This window comes from Aythya fuligula, chromosome 10, assembly GCF_009819795.1.
Source record: "Aythya fuligula isolate bAytFul2 chromosome 10, bAytFul2.pri, whole genome shotgun sequence".
In the NCBI taxonomy this organism is placed as follows: Eukaryota; Metazoa; Chordata; class Aves; order Anseriformes; family Anatidae; genus Aythya; species Aythya fuligula.
Window position 1 is genome coordinate 9,458,590 of NC_045568.1, and position 18,252 is coordinate 9,476,841.

General features: G+C 42.5%; 1 protein-coding gene across 1 annotated transcript; it reads left to right on the top strand.

Annotated features, from left to right (window-relative positions):
* The first annotated feature begins 78 nt into the window (after positions 1 to 78).
* On the top strand, positions 79 to 15,256 carry WDR82 (WD repeat domain 82). The gene is made up of 9 exons (XM_032193997.1): positions 79 to 497; positions 6,032 to 6,129; positions 9,087 to 9,153; positions 9,356 to 9,455; positions 11,571 to 11,687; positions 12,043 to 12,198; positions 12,621 to 12,690; positions 13,712 to 13,854; positions 14,327 to 15,256. Exons 1-9 carry the CDS (start codon positions 337 to 339, stop codon positions 14,354 to 14,356), a joined length of 942 nt encoding a protein of 313 aa, XP_032049888.1. The 5' UTR covers positions 79 to 336; the 3' UTR covers positions 14,357 to 15,256.
* The last annotated feature ends 2,996 nt before the right edge of the window (positions 15,257 to 18,252 follow it).

Sequence of the window (18,252 nt, forward strand, 5' to 3'; positions counted from 1 at the left end):
GCCCTTCTCATTCCCAGCGGGCTGTGCGCGCGCCCCGCCGTTCTCCCCCAGGGTGCCCCGCGCGCCGCCCCTCCCTCAGGCGTTGCAGCAAGATGGCGGACACAATGAGGGGGAGCCGCCTCGCCGCCGCCTGAAGCGGCCCGGCCCGGCCCGGCCCAGCACAGCACAGCACAGCACAGCATAACACAACCTCAGGGCTCTGCCTGGCCCGGCTCGGCCCGGTAAAGCTCGAACCGGCCCGTCTCTCCTCACCGTAACACCGCCGGGCCCGGCCCGGCCTGGCCCGGCCCGGCCCGGCCCCGCCCGGCTCCCCTGAGCGCCGCCGCCCTCAGCGCGATGAAGCTGACGGACAACGTGCTGCGGAGCTTCCGCGTGGCCAAGGTGTTCCGCGAGAATTCCGACAAGATCAACTGCTTCGACTTCAGCCCCAACGGCGAGACCGTCATCTCCAGCAGCGACGACGACTCCATCGTGCTCTACGACTGCCAGGAGGGAAAGTGAGTGACGGGGCCCGGCCCCGCCGGGGGTCCGGGGCTGTTCACGGGCTGCTGCTGCTCCCCGCTGCTTCCTCTGGTGGTTTTAGTTGAGGCTGGGAAGCAGCAGGGTGGTGATATGCGATGGGAGATGTTGGGTGAAGGGGTGAAGTGGGGTGAGGAGATGGGAGCGCAGCAGTCTGGTTGGTGTCTCTGTGCCTTATCCCTGCTAGGTTGGGGCTGGTAATTTCCCAGCTGTGATAGAGAGTTCACTAAATAGCGCTGAAGTTGAGGGGGTTTGAATCCAGTCGCATTTCCAGGCCTACAGATTGTTGCAAGGACGCAAACTGAATTCTCGGGCTTCTCCAGCCGTATGTCTTGTTCATTAAAATAGTAGCAATCACTGTGATGATCAGCTTCATTCAGCTGTTGGGTAAGCAAACTTAAAGGTTAAGAAGGTGCGATGTGTGTTCACCATACTTTACAAAAGCTTGGTGGTATTTTCAGTAAAGCCTAGCTCCCAAGTAGCACCTGGGACTGTTGTGCATAAAGGTGGTTTTCTGTGCTCCAAATGTCTTCTGGTAGTTGTATTTTTATCTGTAAAGCACACTTGAAATGTACGTCCCCAAACACTATTCAATGTCAGTTTAATCAAGCAAGTTGTTTACTTACTGATACGACTTTATGCTGACGGACTAAGATGCGTTTGTTTCTCCTTGAACAGAATTACCCAGTTTTCTTTCTTTCATGAGATGGTTGTCCTGATTTATAGGTAAAACTCCAGAAATTTGCACAGCCATTGAGATATGGTGCTGCTGTTCAGAAGATAAAAGCATGCAAGCGAGACAAACAGTAGTATGCATTAGTAGTTTATGTCTTGGAAAGTAAGCAAAAGACATTTGCATTCTGTAAGCGTTGGAGCAAATGGATCCAAATGATGTTATTATTCCATTAAAAACTCAATGTTTGGATAATTCAAAGTTCTAAAAAAAAAAAAAAAAAAAAAAAGAGAGAGAGAAAGAAATGGGCATGGTTTTAATGATGGTTTTCAGTAAAAGCTGTGGCAGAGAATGGTGCTGGTCCTGGAACTGCGGATCGGAAGCTAAAGAGAACCTAGATCCCGAGCTGTTTTTTTGATGTACCATGCAATAGCAATGAAAAGTTGGGGGTGATGCAAGGAAAAGCTAAGACTAGAGATTGCATTTTCTCACTGGTACAAGTACACACTTGGCTTCTTTAAATTCTTTTACATTTTGTTTACATGTGCTGCTTGGTTTAGAGACTTAATTTTACTGGTGACTTCTTTGTGGGTGGGTGAGTGGGTGAGGGTAAAATCAGACTAGGCAGCATCACATCCATGCAGAAAGTGAAAGGAAAACAAATGTGTGTACTGTAGGAGAGAGAGTGAAAAGGACAGAGTGAAAAAGAAGTGTCTGGGAGTAGCAGGTGGTAGATGTGTCAGTGTAACGTGTATTTTCTAGTTAGCCAGGTACTCCCAACCCTCCTGCTTTTTCAAGCAGACCAAGGCTTAATGTGGTTGAAATATTACATCCTGCATATTCTCAATTTTATAGACTGTTTTGACAGTTGTTTTATGCTTCTGTTTAGTTTGCTTGCTCTTCAGTTGAAACTTGTTGCTGTTCCCGGTCTGATACAGTGAACTTCTACTTGAAATGACTTCATTTTCATTTTTGTAAGAGTAGGTGATGTTGTACGGGTGGTTTCTGCCATGGGTTGCATTCTAGATCCTAATTATATACAACAGTAGAAGGTTTGAGTGATGCTAATGTAGATACTATCGATTGCTTTTCCCCTTTCAAACCTGTAAAGAATAGTTTGATGGGTTGGGAGGCATTTGGTGCTTTCACGTCCATCTAGTAATGGTACATGCTTTACAGTGAGAGGGTTTGCTTTAATTAAATGTAGAAGATCAATGGCTTCCTGCTGCAGGGGGACAGGGCAGACGTGTTCCATCAAGGTAACTCAGGTTTCAGGTTGTGTTTCTCTAGAGGTTGTAAAATTAATTTGAAAATTGCTCCCGTACTGTCAATTGACTTCAACATTGAAGTGATTTTGAGAGGTACCTAGGGATGCAGGGCACACTTTCCCAGTGAAAAGTTGAGGCTGTGAATGATTGTTGTGAGCAGTTGGTGGTTTCAGGCCTGGAGAATTCTTTTTTCTTTATCTTAAGCGAGCATTTCAAGGCCATGGAACTCAAGCTTCCTGTTTGTTGGGTTTGGGTACGCCGTACCCTGCTTAAGCAAATGGTCTGAGAGTTAAAACTTTTTCCCGTGTAAAAGTGACAACTCCTCCCAAATTGTTATGAAGAGTTCTGTTGGTTGAATTAAAAATGCAGCTGTGTTTAGTTATGGTATAGGTATGCGCTCACCTGGCTTGCTTTGTTTTGCCGTTCAGGCATACGTCATACCAATATGAGAATCGTGTTGTCAGCATAAGCAAGCCCACAGAAATGAACTTCAGTTTCTGAATGCGTTGGGACAGTTTGAACGGTGATGTGTAGCAAAGAGCTGACAGGATGAGATGATCTCCTTGAAAGACAGATTCTCTTGTCACATCTAGTCAGAGCATAGACAAGCTTGAAAACTGTGCTGCTTCCTCACGAACATCTGATAATTCTGGACATGAGATTCCACTTGGATTTCAAAGTGTAAACAACTAAACGGTGGCTCTTTTTTAACCTACTCTGCATCAAGAAATACTGCTGTAACAGGCTGCCTTAAAAGCATAACCAAGAGGCTTGGCTGCATCTGTGAGGGCTTAAGAATGAACGCTGGGAAGTTTCAGAATGAAATGGTGTGGGGACGTGCAGTGGTCCTTGAGACTCAAACAGGAGGCTTGTGGCTGTGAGTCTGTAACCCGGAATGATGTAACGGTGGTTCAGCTAAGGTTTAGTTTGTATTCTGGTATTGTGTACAAATCGAGAGGTGCTGGAGCTGTTCCTACGTGGCTGTGGTGTTCACTGGGTGTTCAGGGAGCCTGCTTTTGGGTGATGGTTTCACAAGCAGTAGCTGTAGTAGTGATAAAAAACCAGGTATGGATGATACTACAAACCCTGCCTGCTTCATCTATTCTTTATAGCAAATTTGTCTGTAATCTCCTCAAGTACTTCACTTTGGGGATGTTGCTTGGTCTTTAAGTGGGCTGGATAGATTGACCTTAAACTTGGGTTATGGTCAGTGATTGTGATTTTTTTAAAAAAACTATGAATTTAGTTTTCTTGGTTTTACTTTTAAAAAGTAATTTGGAAACAGTCTGTTGTATGGAGTGATGTGTTTTTGCTTGTATCATTTTCCATGAAAACTTCACCTTTCCTAAAACACAGAAGTACTTTCCTTCTTTTTTTTTTTCTTTTTTTGGCAAGCTGGGGCTTTTTTCTATCTGTTAGTCTTTATCTCTGTGTATATTCTTTGCTTGACTTTGAGTCTTGGACTTAACATGTTGTACTCTCAGGCTTTTAAAGGATTCTTCCTCTCAGTTTAAAAATAAGGAGAAAAAAGGAGCTACGTAGAACTGTGGCATTTCTCACATTCAGAGCACACTTGTGTGTGTGTGTGGGTATTCTTTACTACAGTATTTTAAATAGCGTGGAGAGAGAAACTTGCTAATTCAACTACTTGGAGCTGTCACCAACAGCAAATTGCAGGTGCAGAGTGTCCCCACCTGGGAGCAGAGCTCGGCCTCCTATAAAACAGGAGCTACCAAGGTGTTTTTAGTGCTTGCTTCGCATGGCACTCCCCTAGGTTTTTTTCTTCTGGTTAGACTGCTGTGTATCCCAAAGACCTTGTACATGGCACTCTGGGTACTGACACAGAATCCCAAAGTTTGTCTCAAGAGCTGCACTCCAGTGAATCAACGCTGCTCTGCGCGTGCTCTGTTCTCTGCCAGAGCACGCCTGTGCCTTACCTCCTGCCAGCTCCTGTCGCTGCTCTCCTTCAGGTGCTCCCCAGGTGCTGTGCTGCTGCTGGTAGTTCTTGTTGTTTGTAGCAGGTCTTGCGATAATCTGCGTTTCTATTCTGAACAGAGCTTCTAAGCTTTAAACTTTTCATGGATAAGGGAAAGCCAGAATAGACACGAGTCTTAGTACGGTTTTTTAACTAACAAAATTGGTCAACAGCATAGCTGACATAGCTACAAAAACAGCGTAGGGAAGTATGTCAGGTATAAAATTATAGGATTTCATTGTCCAAATTCAAATTTTGTATTTTAAAGTACATGATGTATGTACAATTCTAAATTTATACCACGTTTGCATCTGCAATGCTTCTGAAACAGTGATACACAGGAAGAAACTGAGGAAGAATCTGTTGGGATTTGGTACAGGTGGTGTAGGTGGAAACCTGTCCCCAGCAAGCCCGTTTGAAGTAAAGCCCCACGGCTGCTGCTGTTTAAGAATCAGTCTGTAAGAATTGATGTCTGTTCTAGTCCTGATAGGCCAAGTCTCTAACTCCTCCTCTTGTCTGGGTGTGTCATTTTGGGGCTGATGGAAACAAGGGAATGGCTGAGCATTTCAGCAATACCTTGTCTGAGGGGGCAGTCTGCTGAACTCTTCTTTGGCAGTAGCATTGGCTTAAACTGCTCCAGTTGCTCAATTCCATTCCCGTGCTGTCATCTTCTGTTTGCATTAGTAAAATATTGGCCTGAGCAATAATGAGAGTTACCAATTTCAGGATTCAAAATACAATCTCTTCCGGGAGTTACTGTTTCTAATGCTGCTCAGTACCTGTGATGGTTCACTGCCCAGCTCAGGAACCACTGTGCTGCCTCAGCTGAGAAAGAAAGAGGAAGGAGCACAGTGGAGAACCAGCACCACATTTCAGTGCTGCCACTTCTGAAAGATACTTACTAAACTGCTGCTTCTATGTTTGCTTTGCAGTTTAATTTTCTTTTACTGCAGTACATCACTTGCATACTGGACCTTTAAAAACACAGTTTTTTATGTCTTTTTTTCTCTAGAATGTCTCTAATTCTGTCATGTAATGTTACACTTGAGTTTTGTGCTTAATTAAGATAGGATTTGAGTACAATTCTGCAGCAGTCTGAGAGCCACTTTGTTACCAGTGCTTTTCTTATATTGCTGCTATGCACTTGTTTGTATTAATACCAAGAAGTCCTATTCTGAATGAGACACTTTGCTCTAGGTTTTGAGCTAGCATAGAATGAAAAGACAAATTCTGAATCTAAAATATGCAGCAAATGGACTAGAGATTTGGAAGGGCAAGGTACAGTGCAGCTTGACATTAAGGGCTTCTTAAGGTAGCTGTTCCAACTCTTTATAGTAGACATTAGGGGGGGATTTTTAAAGGAAATTAAGTGAATTTTGTGGGCATCATGGGGAACTTAAGTATAAGGATGGTCTTGGAAAGTACCAAGGTGCTTGTTTGAAAATGAAATGTAAATGCTTTTCTTTGTATAGAAACATCTGACTTCTTGAAACAATCCTGTAATACGGTAATGAAAACAGGCATTGTCAGTGTGAGCAGTTTCGGTTTGAGCTTTTTGTTGCAGTGAGTGCAATTATTTCTGCTTCCTTCTGACAGACCAAAGAGAACGTTGTACAGTAAGAAGTATGGGGTGGACCTCATCAGATACACGCACGCAGCCAACACTGTCGTGTACAGCTCCAACAAAATAGATGGTAAGTGATCCACTGCAGGTCAGCATTTTTAATCTCTGTACACTTGAAATTACAAGCTTAGATAAACAGCACAAAAGAGCTGTAAAAAAAACTTAGAGCAACTTTTAAGTGATGAGCACGCTGTCTGAGATGGGATTTAATGTTCAACTCTAATGCACGCCTCAGTGAAAGTCCCTCAAGCATACCGACATGAGTCATGTTGCTGCAGCATCACAGTGTTTAGGCATGGTTAGTGAGGTAAAAATCAGTTCTTGACTCTGCGGAGCTGAGAAAAATAAGAACTCAAAATTCACTTCGCTGTTTGATACCAGTATAGTCAGTCAGCTTGTGTGCCTTACTTTCTTCCTCCTGTGAAACGCTGAAGGAGGAGAATGAGGCCAAAAGGTGGGCTTAGTGCTATAGCTCTGCCTGATACACTGGCAAGTCAGCTGCAAAGGAAGGGGATGGTTTTTCTGTTCTTCTGCAGCAGGGAGGGCAGGAAAATCAGGTAACTGCAAATCACTGGACAAGCCTGGAGGAGAGCTCTTCTGAGATGGGGCTACTGAACAGGAGCAAAGCTCACTGCTTTTTTATGTAATAGGCATAGACAAAGCACTGGTTTCCATGTCATATTTCCCACAGTCACTGTCTGTGATGGCTATGTTCTGTAAATCAGCAACATCAAACAGCTTTATAGAGCCTCGTGACAGACTCTCTGTTAATGTAAGGATTCAAGTTTAATTTGACTTTCAAATAAAAGGACACGTATAAATAGATCGTTAATCCTTCCATATGGCAATGCTTCTTCCCAAAGCTGGAACCAGCTAGGGTCAGTCAGTTCTTCAAATTCCGTCTCACTGTTGCTGTTGACATCTAACTGTTCTTCAGTGACCAAGTGTCTTAGCACAGCACTTCATAAATTGTTTCTAACATTGTATTTGTAAACTCTATTTCTGGGATAGTAGTTCTGTTTCACAGCCTGCTTACTGTTTTTTATTATGGTACTTAGTTATGTAGCAGTTCTGACTTGGTTGTTATTTTAATTTACAATTAATTAATGATTAACAATGGAATCAACAGTTCTTAATGCTATTTTGCATTTGAAGTTTTTGTTTATAAGCATTGGTAAGTCTTTGAGGAATCAAAACTTAGAATGTGTTGATTCTGAATTAAAACGTAATAAATACTGAATTGGAACGAAATAAAAAGGTAGAATGTGAAAGTATATCTAAATGAAATAAAAACAAAAGTGCATTCTGTAGGATTCCAGACGCTCAGTAGTCTCTAATAGAGGTAAATATGTGGTAGCCCTTCCTGCAGTTTTGGGAAGGATAAATAAACTGAAGAACATGTAGGACTGCTGCTGCTTGCTCCCAAGCATTTTCTACATGTTGGAGTTGCTACCAATCCATTTATTTCTGAAGACTTCCTCAAGACCTTCGAATCAAGTTCCGCTTGCCTGATTCCAGGCTGAGGTAGTAGTTTGTACAGTTTGAGGGTCTATGATACCACCCGGTACAGGAGATAACTGTACAGGCCACTGCCTTGCCTGGGACAGAGCGCTGGCAACAAAATGGATCACGCGATTGCAGTTCCCAAGGGCTTCCTCTTTTGCCAAGAAATCTGCATGGGTACTGTGGAAATCAGGTAACGATGGGTCTCACGGGAAGAAGTACAGATGTGCTTTAACAGCGTGCTTGAAGCAGGTTGGTTCTTCTGATGGAATGTGATGCTGATCTTAGGGATTTGTGTTTTGGATAGCCACCCAAGGTCACACAGAGGCTTTCAGAACAGTGTGTCACCTGCATTATCTCTCCTGCTTGATCAGCCAGCCTTAATTTTATTGGCAAATGCTGGAGGATGCTTTGGAACTCTGATCTCAGTTTGATGTGAAATTTCAGGCAAAAATGGTAACCTCTTCAGAGACTACATTTTGCAAAATGATCCTTTAAAAAAAAAAAAACAAACACTATAGCCCTTATGAGAGTTAAAGTGCTCCTTGCATATTGCATCCTGTTGACTCTTGTTCTCCTGAGTCAAAAACAAAAATGTCCTTTTCCTTCAGTTTCCTTGGAGCCTCTTGTTACAGCAGCATGGAGTCTCTCAGCACTGTATGGAGCAGGTGCATCATGCAAATATTTTCCATCCAGCATTAGCTTAAACGAGTTTCCTTTAACTAGCATTAGAAATTATTTTGATGCTGTTAGTCCTCCCTTCTGAAAGCTGCTTTCAGGTGTCAGATGTTTAGCTTTTCACTCCTCATGTTTCACTGCTCAAATACATCTGCGTAGAAAGGTTTAAAAAAATTACCTCTGTGCTCTAATATGTCATCAAATTGCTTTCTCTTAGAAGGATTTATTTGAATCTTGGACTAAAGTCTCAACAATGTCTTCCAAAATTCTGGGCTACTCTTAGTATGTTAGTCTTCATTCAGAATAAAGTCATCAGTTGGGAAATAATGCTGCTCTCGTTTAATTTTTGAAATGATCTTGTCCTGGTTTTCAAGTTTATATTTTCTCCTTTGTGGATAAATTCACATATTTCCTAAGCTTACTGTTCAGTTGGAGACTTACTTGATGGATAGGTATGTAGGTAAAACAGCAATATTCATCCTGTAAAGCAACAAATAAAAATGTTATCAACTTAGAATGTCCTGATTTTGTGAGAATGAGGGAATAAAACCTATTGGTGCTTTTAATTTGAGCAACTTTGAAATTGACATGTAACAATCACATGAAGGTTTGTCTTTAAGATGTAATACGACTTCAGGCTGTGGGAAGTATCCTTCCTGGTGCTTGACTTCCTCTTCTGCCTTGGAAACTTGTTTGCTTGAGGTCTGACTTGAAATCAAATGACCAGACTTATTCACTGTGGCAAAACTGCTGTTGCTGTGGAGAGCAACTTTACTGTGTGACAGCTTTTTTGGATAAGGTTATGCTCATGGGGTACTAAAGCTTATGGTTTGTTTATGGTTTCAGATACAATCCGATACCTCTCGCTGCATGACAACAAATACATTCGGTATTTCCCGGGGCATACCAAAAGGTAAGATGTGGCTTGGGGACAATACAGGAGAAATTGAAATAATGCCTGTGATGAGCTTGAATTGTGTTGCGCTCAATTTACTCTGGTTTTTGCTTTGTAGAACTGTTCTTGGCAGTTATGGGCTTATACACAGCTGGTGGGTTAAGTGTTGCTCCATTAACTCCTTTCCTCTGTCTTTGAGGCATGTTCTTCTGTGTTGCAGAGTGGTCGCCCTTTCAATGTCTCCAGTGGACGATACTTTTATTTCTGGGTCCCTTGATAAAACTATTCGCCTTTGGGATCTCCGCTCTCCAAATTGCCAGGTACAATATCAAATTCATGTGCCTGCTCTGTGTGTTGTGTTTTCAGTTAGAAGGATGCAAAATGGATGCATGCTTGTTAGGATACAAAACTACTACTGCTGATGTATTGTTAACACCTTCCCAGAATGCTGGAGGAGTCCAGATCAAAAAAAAACCACTCCTCTGAAATCCTTAAATATGTCACATTGTGTAACACCAATCACTTCCACCTATGTCTCTGTGCTGGAGAGGCACTGGGAAGAGCAAGAAGTAACACCCACAGCTGATGAAACGAGAAGATCTGGGTATTACCAGCTTGTTAATCAGGCTGTGTCTCTCCTGGGTTGGGAAAGGTAACAGAAGGGGCATTGGGAGATGCATTTCAAATGTTCATAGTGCAGTTGTTTAAATTGTCTTGATGCAATTAAGTTTGATGAAGAAACAGCTGATATGAAGTAACATAGCAGCAATATGGTCTACCCACTCCTCCTATCACCTTTATTGTTCATCAGACCTGTCCCTCAGCAGAGGCAGCTTCATTAAAGCAAGGCAAAACCCTATGTATTTTTATTTATTTTGATAGAGTAGGTTTCTGTATCATTTAGTGGAAATGAGCTTGCACATAATTAAAAAAAATAAATAAATAAAAATCCAAGCTGGCAGCAGGTGGCAAGAAAATAAGACTGGCAGTAAATCTCCACCTTTCAGTGGTGATGAGCTGTTTTGTCAGTTCCCTATAGGTCATACCATAGCACTGTATGCTCATCTCACTGAGCCCACCCATAAGAGGGCTAGTTACAGATTTCAAATGTTGTAACCTTTGTTTCCTTTTGCATTTACAGCTACGTTTCTCACAAAATAGTTTTAGTGGCCCTAAAAATAACCGTTTTCTAACTAGAGATTTTAATTTTGCCTATCTGTGGGAGTGTGCCTTTAATGTGAACGTATAAGCTTGCTTTGGAATGAATCTCAGTCTTGAAGTTGCAACAGATGCCTAGGTTGTAAATTTGGTGGCAGCTCTGTGATTTACACTAGTGTTTGAAGTTTCAAGAATAGTAAAACCGAGGCTTGTAATTAGAAGCTGCATCCAGCAGAGGTTGGGAAATGCGCTGAGGAAGTGTTACTTGTAATATTCCATTTGCCCATCAGATGGCAGCCACAGTGGCTTGAAACATGATCGTGAAACCTCAAGGATGTCCCGATTTTGAGGGTCCTGAGCATTTTCTAGCTTATTGCCCAGCCTTCAGAGATGTCAGGGAGAAACTAACCTAAATTAGAAAAAAGAAGTAGTAAAAGCTAGTGAGGAATGGTATTTCAGAAATTCAGAAACTTAAGTGTGTTGTTGACTTTAATCAACAGTGGCATAAAAACATTTGGCTAACACATAGGCCTGCCAGTCAGTATACCAAAAATCAGAATAATTTGGGTTGGAAGGGTCCTTCTCATTGGAAGGACACCCCCAGGTCCTTCTCATTAGGGCTGTATATAAAAAAAAAAAAAAATATATATATATATATATATATATATATATATATATATATATATACATAGATCATATATCTCAGGTCTTTTCTAATGTCAATGAAGGAAAAATTCTCATTAAAAGTAAGCCATAAAAATAGGTAAAGTCTGATAGCTTCCAGACAGTATGAGTTTTTCATTAAGCTGGCATGGAAGGTTCAGCGGTGGTGTTTACCAGAGCTGTTTCAACTTGCTTCCAAAATACCTTTTTTCTTCTTCTTCACAACCATAATTGGTAGCACATCACTATCGATTCCAGCAGCGGTATTTTGTGGAACTGCCTGATACGATTGCTGATACAGCCACAACATCCCCCCTTCTCAATATATTTTTTGAATGAATGACAGTTCTAATGAGATCTTGATTTGTTCCAAGGTAACCTTTGTCATTGCAGCAAACTTGAAGCTCTGTGTGATGATATGAAATAGTCAAGTTGCTTTTGAGAAGCTGACTTTGAAACTTCATAAAACCTCAATATTCATAATTGAAATTCAGTCGTGCTACCTGTAGGCTGCTGTCCTGCTCATGTCCAGCTCACAGTGGGCTCTCCAAAGGTGCTGGTAGAAATGCAAATATCAGCTCAGCAAAGTAACTTGGAGTTCCTTTGTTCTGTAGGGTTTAATGCACCTCCAGGGGAAACCTGTGTGTTCTTTTGACCCAGAAGGCTTGATTTTTGCAGCTGGTGTCAATTCAGAAATGGTGAAGCTTTATGATCTCCGCTCTTTTGACAAGGTGAGCTACCCTAACTTAATTTCCTACACTTTTTAGCTTGTGAGAAGTAAAAAAACTCAGTGCTCAGAGACTTGTTTTGTTTGCTCCAGCTTGCTATCTGGGGTGTACCTACTTGGCACCTAGAGAGTTTTTGGTTGGTGCATGTCTAATAGACAGAGACGTCACCAGTTCCTGAAATCTACTTTTGAACCCAATGTTAAAGTTCATATCCGCTAACTCCAACCTGTTCCAACAGGGTTTAGGCTTTGTCATTGTTCTTTTCTTTTTTCATTTCATATCGTTTCTTTCTGAGCTAAGGTTAAAAGTGGATTAATGTTCCACTAATGCATCATATTCCTCCTTTTTTTCTTTGAAGGGGCCGTTTGCTACGTTTAAGATGCAGTACGACCGAACGTGTGAGTGGACAGGCCTGAAGTTCAGTAACGATGGCAAACTCATCCTTATATCAACTAACGGAGGCTTCATTCGACTGATTGATGCCTTTAAAGGAGCTGTCCTGCACACATTTGGGGTGAGCACGTTGCATGTGTTACCTACTTGGAATTTGGCATTAGGTGCTGGTCTGGGATGAGATGAACACAAGTGATAAATAAGTAGGATTTTTTTGAGATCTTCTAGGCTGTGTCTCAGTCTCCTGTACAGGTACAAAAGGCAGTTGTTTGCCACCTGGCTGGTCTTCTAATTTATTTTGGTTGTTAGTCATTCTTTGAAGCTTTATTTCCCCATTGAAGGCTATTGCTGTACCTCTTCTTTGTGCAGGTTTCTGCTTTCTCATCAGTGAGGGCAAATAAATTTAGGCATGTTATGACAAAAAGCAGCAGCCTTCCAGCCCACCTGCATGTGGAGCTCTGCAGTATCATAGAGGGGGGTTTGCCCTTTTGGTTGTGAGCTTACTGAACACTCTACCATATATTCTCCCGTTTTGTGCCACAGGGATACAACAATAGTAAGGCTGTCACGCTGGAGGCGTCATTCACACCAGACTCTCAGTTCATCATGATAGGTAAGACACTTCTTTGAAGAAATTTAAGTGCTCTTAAATTGTCTGTTTTTTTTCAGGCCTCCAATTGTCTTTGTTGGGAAACAGAAGGTATTTAAATAATACAGTGTAGCTGTAAGCCCCCTTTAGGTTGGCAGGAATATTCTGTTTCATTAGTCATTTACTCTGAGAATGAAATTTACATGAGCCTGTATATGTCTTGGCAAAACTTTATTTTGTTCTAGCTGAGAACTTCCTCACTGTGGAGAAGAAGAGATTGTTCCTACCTTCTTCAACCTGATGTTTAGTCTGTCTCTGGAGGGCACATTATTGCATAAATTTACCTTCATATTGTGGCCTTCCAAATGAAAATTTTTGTGGAAAAAGTTCCAAAATTCTTTTCTGTTCAAGTTTTAAATACGGTTAAGTTGTAACTTGCACTCCTTAATTTTTCAAACCTGAAAGGCCACGTGTGTAAATAGAGAAGCTTACGAAAATTCCATGCGTTTTATTGGGAATATGATTTGAAATGAGTGAAACGAAGCTAAACTGCAAAAATGTTAAGCACCCAGCTTCAGAATTCATCCTGAAAATAGTAGTGTTTGTAAAACGACATTTTGAAGTGAGAAAACCTACCTTATTGTTGTAATTTTGGGAGTCCACATCTCCATTGAACTTCTGGTATTTGGCATAGTGCACTGAAAGCTTCAATGGAAAGCCTTTGATTTGATTCTGTGCCTACCTAATGAAATACTTATCTAGTTCTGTGCCTGAACTGAGAACTTGTATGAACAGTGATTCTTAAACACAGATTTTGTCCTCTCCTATGTCAGTGCAAGTTGACAAGGGTCTTTCCTCCTTACATGGTTGGTGTCAGCTCTGGTTTTCAAATGAGTGACTGTGGCTGTTAATGTCTTTGCCAGAATAGTTTTGCGCTGCGTTGGGTCTCCATGGTGCAAAGATAAAAACCTTATGTTTAAATACAGATGTGTGCTGGCCTCTCCAATATATCTTGTGCATCTTGTTTTTCCACTCCTGTCTGTAGGGTCAGAGGATGGGAAGATCCACGTATGGAACGGGGAAAGTGGGATGAAAGTGGCTGTGCTGGATGGGAAACACACAGGTCCTATAACCTGTCTGCAGTTCAACCCCAAATTCATGACTTTTGCTAGTGCATGTTCAAATATGGTAAGTTCCTCCTAGTTTGACGATGTGCTGACCCTTTTGGAAAGGAATCTCAAAGTTCTGTGCCACCGGTGGGCATTACCTTGGGCTTTTGGTGACAGCCAGGCCTCTGTCATGCCTTGGCTGCACCTTACCTGGTGGGTAGGTACATGGGGCAGAACACCAGATACTGGCAAGAAAACAGGGGCATGAAGATGGGGCAGTGAATGAATGTGCCAGCAGAAGCATGAGTGTTTCGGTTGCTGGACATCGCTGATATTTTCATTCTGCAGAAGACTGGCTTGCTCTGGAGAATGTGCAAGGCAAACCAAACCAGTCTAAGAAAGGATTTAAAGCCCTGGGAGGGTGTTACTGCATCTCCACTAGTTTTCTGCCTAAGCAGTTATGGAAGGGAGCAGTGAGCACTTCCTGACTTGTTCTGTAAGAGATTTGTATTATGCTCTGTAAAAGATGTTCTTTCTTTCCTCTTTTACAGGCCTTTTGGTTGCCAACCATTGATGACTAATTCCTACACTGCGGCTACTGTCAGATGACTTTCCATACTGCTAACAGCAGCATATTCTTGCAAGGATAGTATTGGAATTGCCTACATCTCCTAGACTGTGCTCCTATTCCTATGTATGTTTCCGTATGTCTTACATTATTGGCTGCATTCCTTTCCAAGGACTCCTCCACTTGACCTCCTAGTGTGCTCCGAAGTACCACGCAATGCTTTCTTACCTTCCAGTCCATGCCCAGCAGGCTTCAGCTGAAGTTGGAACTGGCACAGTATTATTTTTGAGAGCAGTGGAGACTACTGTATTTACAAAATGCTTGTGGCAGTTTTTAAGCTGTAATTGTTCGTTCTTCTGTAAGTGCACAAGGCAATTGATGTTCCGAGGTGGATTGTGCAGTTAGTTCCCCTAAGTGCACGTTTTTTACATCTGGGATCTCTGTTTCACTGCAGCCCACAGATGGAAAGTTACTTCTGTGCCAAATGTGAACACTGACGATTTTCAACTCAAATAGCAGATGCTGAAGCCTCTTGCAGTTGAACACATGCTGAGAGTGGGTGACTAAATTTACATCATACATCCTATCATCCTTTTTTGGCGATTTAGCGTGCAACAAACCATGCAGTTCTTTTTCCACTGCCGGAGCTTGAAGAAGCCTCCCTGCTGTTTGCTGTGCCAGCATCCCGAAGGGCGCACACAGTACTGATGAGGTCTGGTCAGTGTCCCAAGCAATAAAGGAGTCTGTCAGCAGGAAGATGGAGAAACCAAACTGAGACTGAAAGCACAGTCTGCCTGTGTATCTTCCTTATGTATCATCTTGGCTGATCTTGTAAATAATGTGGGGGGAGGGCAGTGGGAATGGGCCATATTTTTTTACTTTTAGATATTAAAGAACTTGATGTGGGCCAGTATTGTGGGGTGTCTAGGCTGTTTACCTTACCTACCTACCAATGCAATTTTCCCCTCCTGGTTTGTAAATAAGCTCCGTTAAATTAAGCCCTGACTCTGGGCTTAGACCTGTATCCCTTTGATGCCAACAGCATGCGGTTAGTTCATTATGCATTTTGTTAACAGGGTTTGCAGGTTTTCAGCCCCAAAAGAGCGATGCCTCCTTTGTTAGATGGGGTTGCTTTTAAAAGAAATTTAACACAGTCGTGGTGGCTTCTCTCTGCTGTGGCCCTGCGCCAAGGGAGATGGGAGGGACGTGCTCTCCTGCTCCAGAGGGGCTCAGTGGCAAGTGGTACAGAAATGTTGGCAAGCCAGTCTTCAGGCCTGGTTCCAGGTTCTTTCTCCTCAAATACTGCTGATTAGATGCATCCAGCGGTAGGCCACGAGAGGCTCAGCAATGTGGCATTCATTATTCATTGTATTCTTACCTTTCTCAGCGTGCTTGGTTTTATATCCTGGGTCACAGCTTGGGAAGTCCATTCTTTCCCTCGCTGTCACAAGTACGTGCCCGCTCCCAAATGCAAAATGCTGGCAAGGTGGCAGACAGTAATGGGCATGTTCTCCGTGCTCTCAAGCTTCAGTCCGTACAGGAAAACAGTGCTCGAGCATTTTGCCTTAGTTCAGCTGTCTGTGTCTTCCGTATTACACCAATGTTCATCTCAGCTGTGAGGCCCTGTATATAATTCAGAACATCTCTCTCCGCAAGTAAATTGGCTTATAGTACAGCTTCTGTTTTGCTTTTCCTTGCCCTCTTTCCCTTTTTTTTTTTTGTTTTTTTTTGTTTTTCAGCCCTTGTCAAGTGGAAATGTGCTGTGCTAAGAGCTGGGGATTTGGAACAAGTGTTCTCCACTGCCAGTTCCTTTAAAGCAGCAGTACACACCGAGCTGCAGTGTCTGCCTGGGACAGTTGTCAGAAAGACTGCTGTGCACGAGGCAGCCTGATAAACTTGATGTTTGAATCGATGCTGTGGTTGGTTTCTGCTAAGGCTCTGTGGCTTGCCTACCCTAATGCTCTTGCACATATTTAGAGCCATTTCTAATGGCATCACCTGTGATGTGAGTGTCCTTCCCCCAGAGTGGAGGACTGAAGGGAGCAATGGAACAGTGCTTGTGATCTCACCAAGATATTCGGCTGTTAGAGTTGTAGATGAGAGAGATTCATGCTGCCACACCAGCATCCCTCTTCCCAGCGTGTACTGTCCCACCAGCACTTATAAATGCCCAGGGCGAAGGGAGATGGGTATCTCAGTCCTCACGGCTGACAAGGTTTCCACAGCCACCTCTTAAGCTCAGTGTTGTTGCACTTCAGGCTGCTTGGTGCTATTTTACCATTGTCAGTGTTCTGTAAGCAGCCGTGTTTTGCAGTGGTTTGTAACATACAGCTCTTTGGGGTTTGTAGTGCATTTTAACAGTTTGACTTTCAGTAGCAAATGGTCTTTCAGGGTTTTAAAGTCTGATGCCTGAAGAAGTGAATGGATACTCCCCCCAGATGTTTTTTTCCTGTTATTTTTAACAGGAAAGCATTTGGAAATCTGTTACTCTAAAAATGTTCTTTGCTGATGTGGTTTGAATGCTTGTCTAAGAAACGTTCAGTTCTCTTCTGCTTGCAGTGTTGTAAACTTTGTGTGCATTGCGGCATGAAATCTTTTAAAAAGAGGACCAAAGGACCAATCTAGAAGGACATACAGATTAAGAATATCAGTAGCATTCTGGAGTGATGATAAATTCATGGGTTTATGCACAACACCACACTATAATGCTCAGTTCAAAGTTAAAACTGAATGCTTTCCTGAGGCCTGCTGCCACCCACACAGAGGTAAAGACATCTTTATTAGTCGATACAGCAGTGAGTGTTTTCCATTTGCCTTTAAAAGAGGGAAATGTGCCAAGGAGTGTCAAGTAACTTCAGTATTGAGCATTTCTAGACTAGGTGAATAAAGGTTTTGGCTTCCAGCTTCTACGTGCTTCTCTAAAAGTATCAGGACTGTGCTTCCCGTGCTCTTCCTGGCACCCAGCTAATGAGAAACATACCTCATTAACAACAGCACTCCTGAATGCAGCGGTGTCCACACTTCTGTAAAACCAAGCAGGAAACAGCATTCTGTGCCCCACCACCCAAATTGGAGATCTTTGAGAGGAACCCTCTGTTTTTGGGGATGTAATAAAAATGAGGGGGAAGCGAGACTCAACAGCCCACCCCTGAACGAGTGATGTTGGCTGAGCTCATCTGCGTGGGCTGTAGGAGACTGTTGGTCTTTCTGACTTCTTGAGGCTCCCACATCCTTGGTTAATGTCCCAGCTACTGCTCTGGAGGACATGGAAGCACTTGAGTGAACAAATTTGGAAGCAGCAGTGTGTCTTTCCCAGTGCTGCTTCTGACTATATTTGCACTTTAAGAGTCTCCTGTTGAGAAGAAGCTGGTCTCTTTGGTTACGAGCTGGTATTGTAAATTTTACTGCTAGGTGGTATCTGCAGATGAGTGTAAATACATGAAGTCAAATTATTCTTTGTCACAAAATATTACATATGTGGAAAATTCAATATTGTGGCTGTTACCAATAAATATTTTGTAGACAGATTGCTGAGTGCTGTAAATTCTGCCTTTGTCTGGTGTGGTATGACTTGCTGGTTTCATAGAGGGGAGTGGGAGAAATCTATTTTAAAAGTCTCATTTAGTTTGGAAAGTCAGAAGTTGTGCAGTGCAAGCTGAGGCTCTAAAGCTATTCCTATATAACCTTAAGAGGATTTTCTTGCTGAGAAATGTATTGGGATAGGGAAGTGGTCTTGTTGAGGTAATGCTCTAGGTAGAGGAGTGTTCACAGGAGACTGATCTGGATATGAGCAGGGCCCTTTCTCAGTAGGAAGGTGGGGAAATAGTTTTCTGAGTTGCTGTAACAGGAGACTTGGATCATACAGGGGATGGCAGCATTACATAAGTAAAATCCCGTGTGTTATTTTCA

What these genes read in the sequence shown, in the direction of transcription:
- WDR82 (XM_032193997.1), top strand. Translation starts at nt 337, where the DNA reads ATGAAGCTGACGGACAACGTGCTGCGGAGCTTCCGCGTGGCCAAGGTG. An exon ending in TACGACTGCCAGGAGGGAAA is followed by an intron (nt 498 to 6,031) that starts GTGAGTGACGGG and finishes TCCTTCTGACAG; the next exon opens with ACCAAAGAGAACGTTGTACA. An exon ending in ATCTCCGCTCTTTTGACAAG is followed by an intron (nt 11,688 to 12,042) that starts GTGAGCTACCCT and finishes TTTTCTTTGAAG; the next exon opens with GGGCCGTTTGCTACGTTTAA.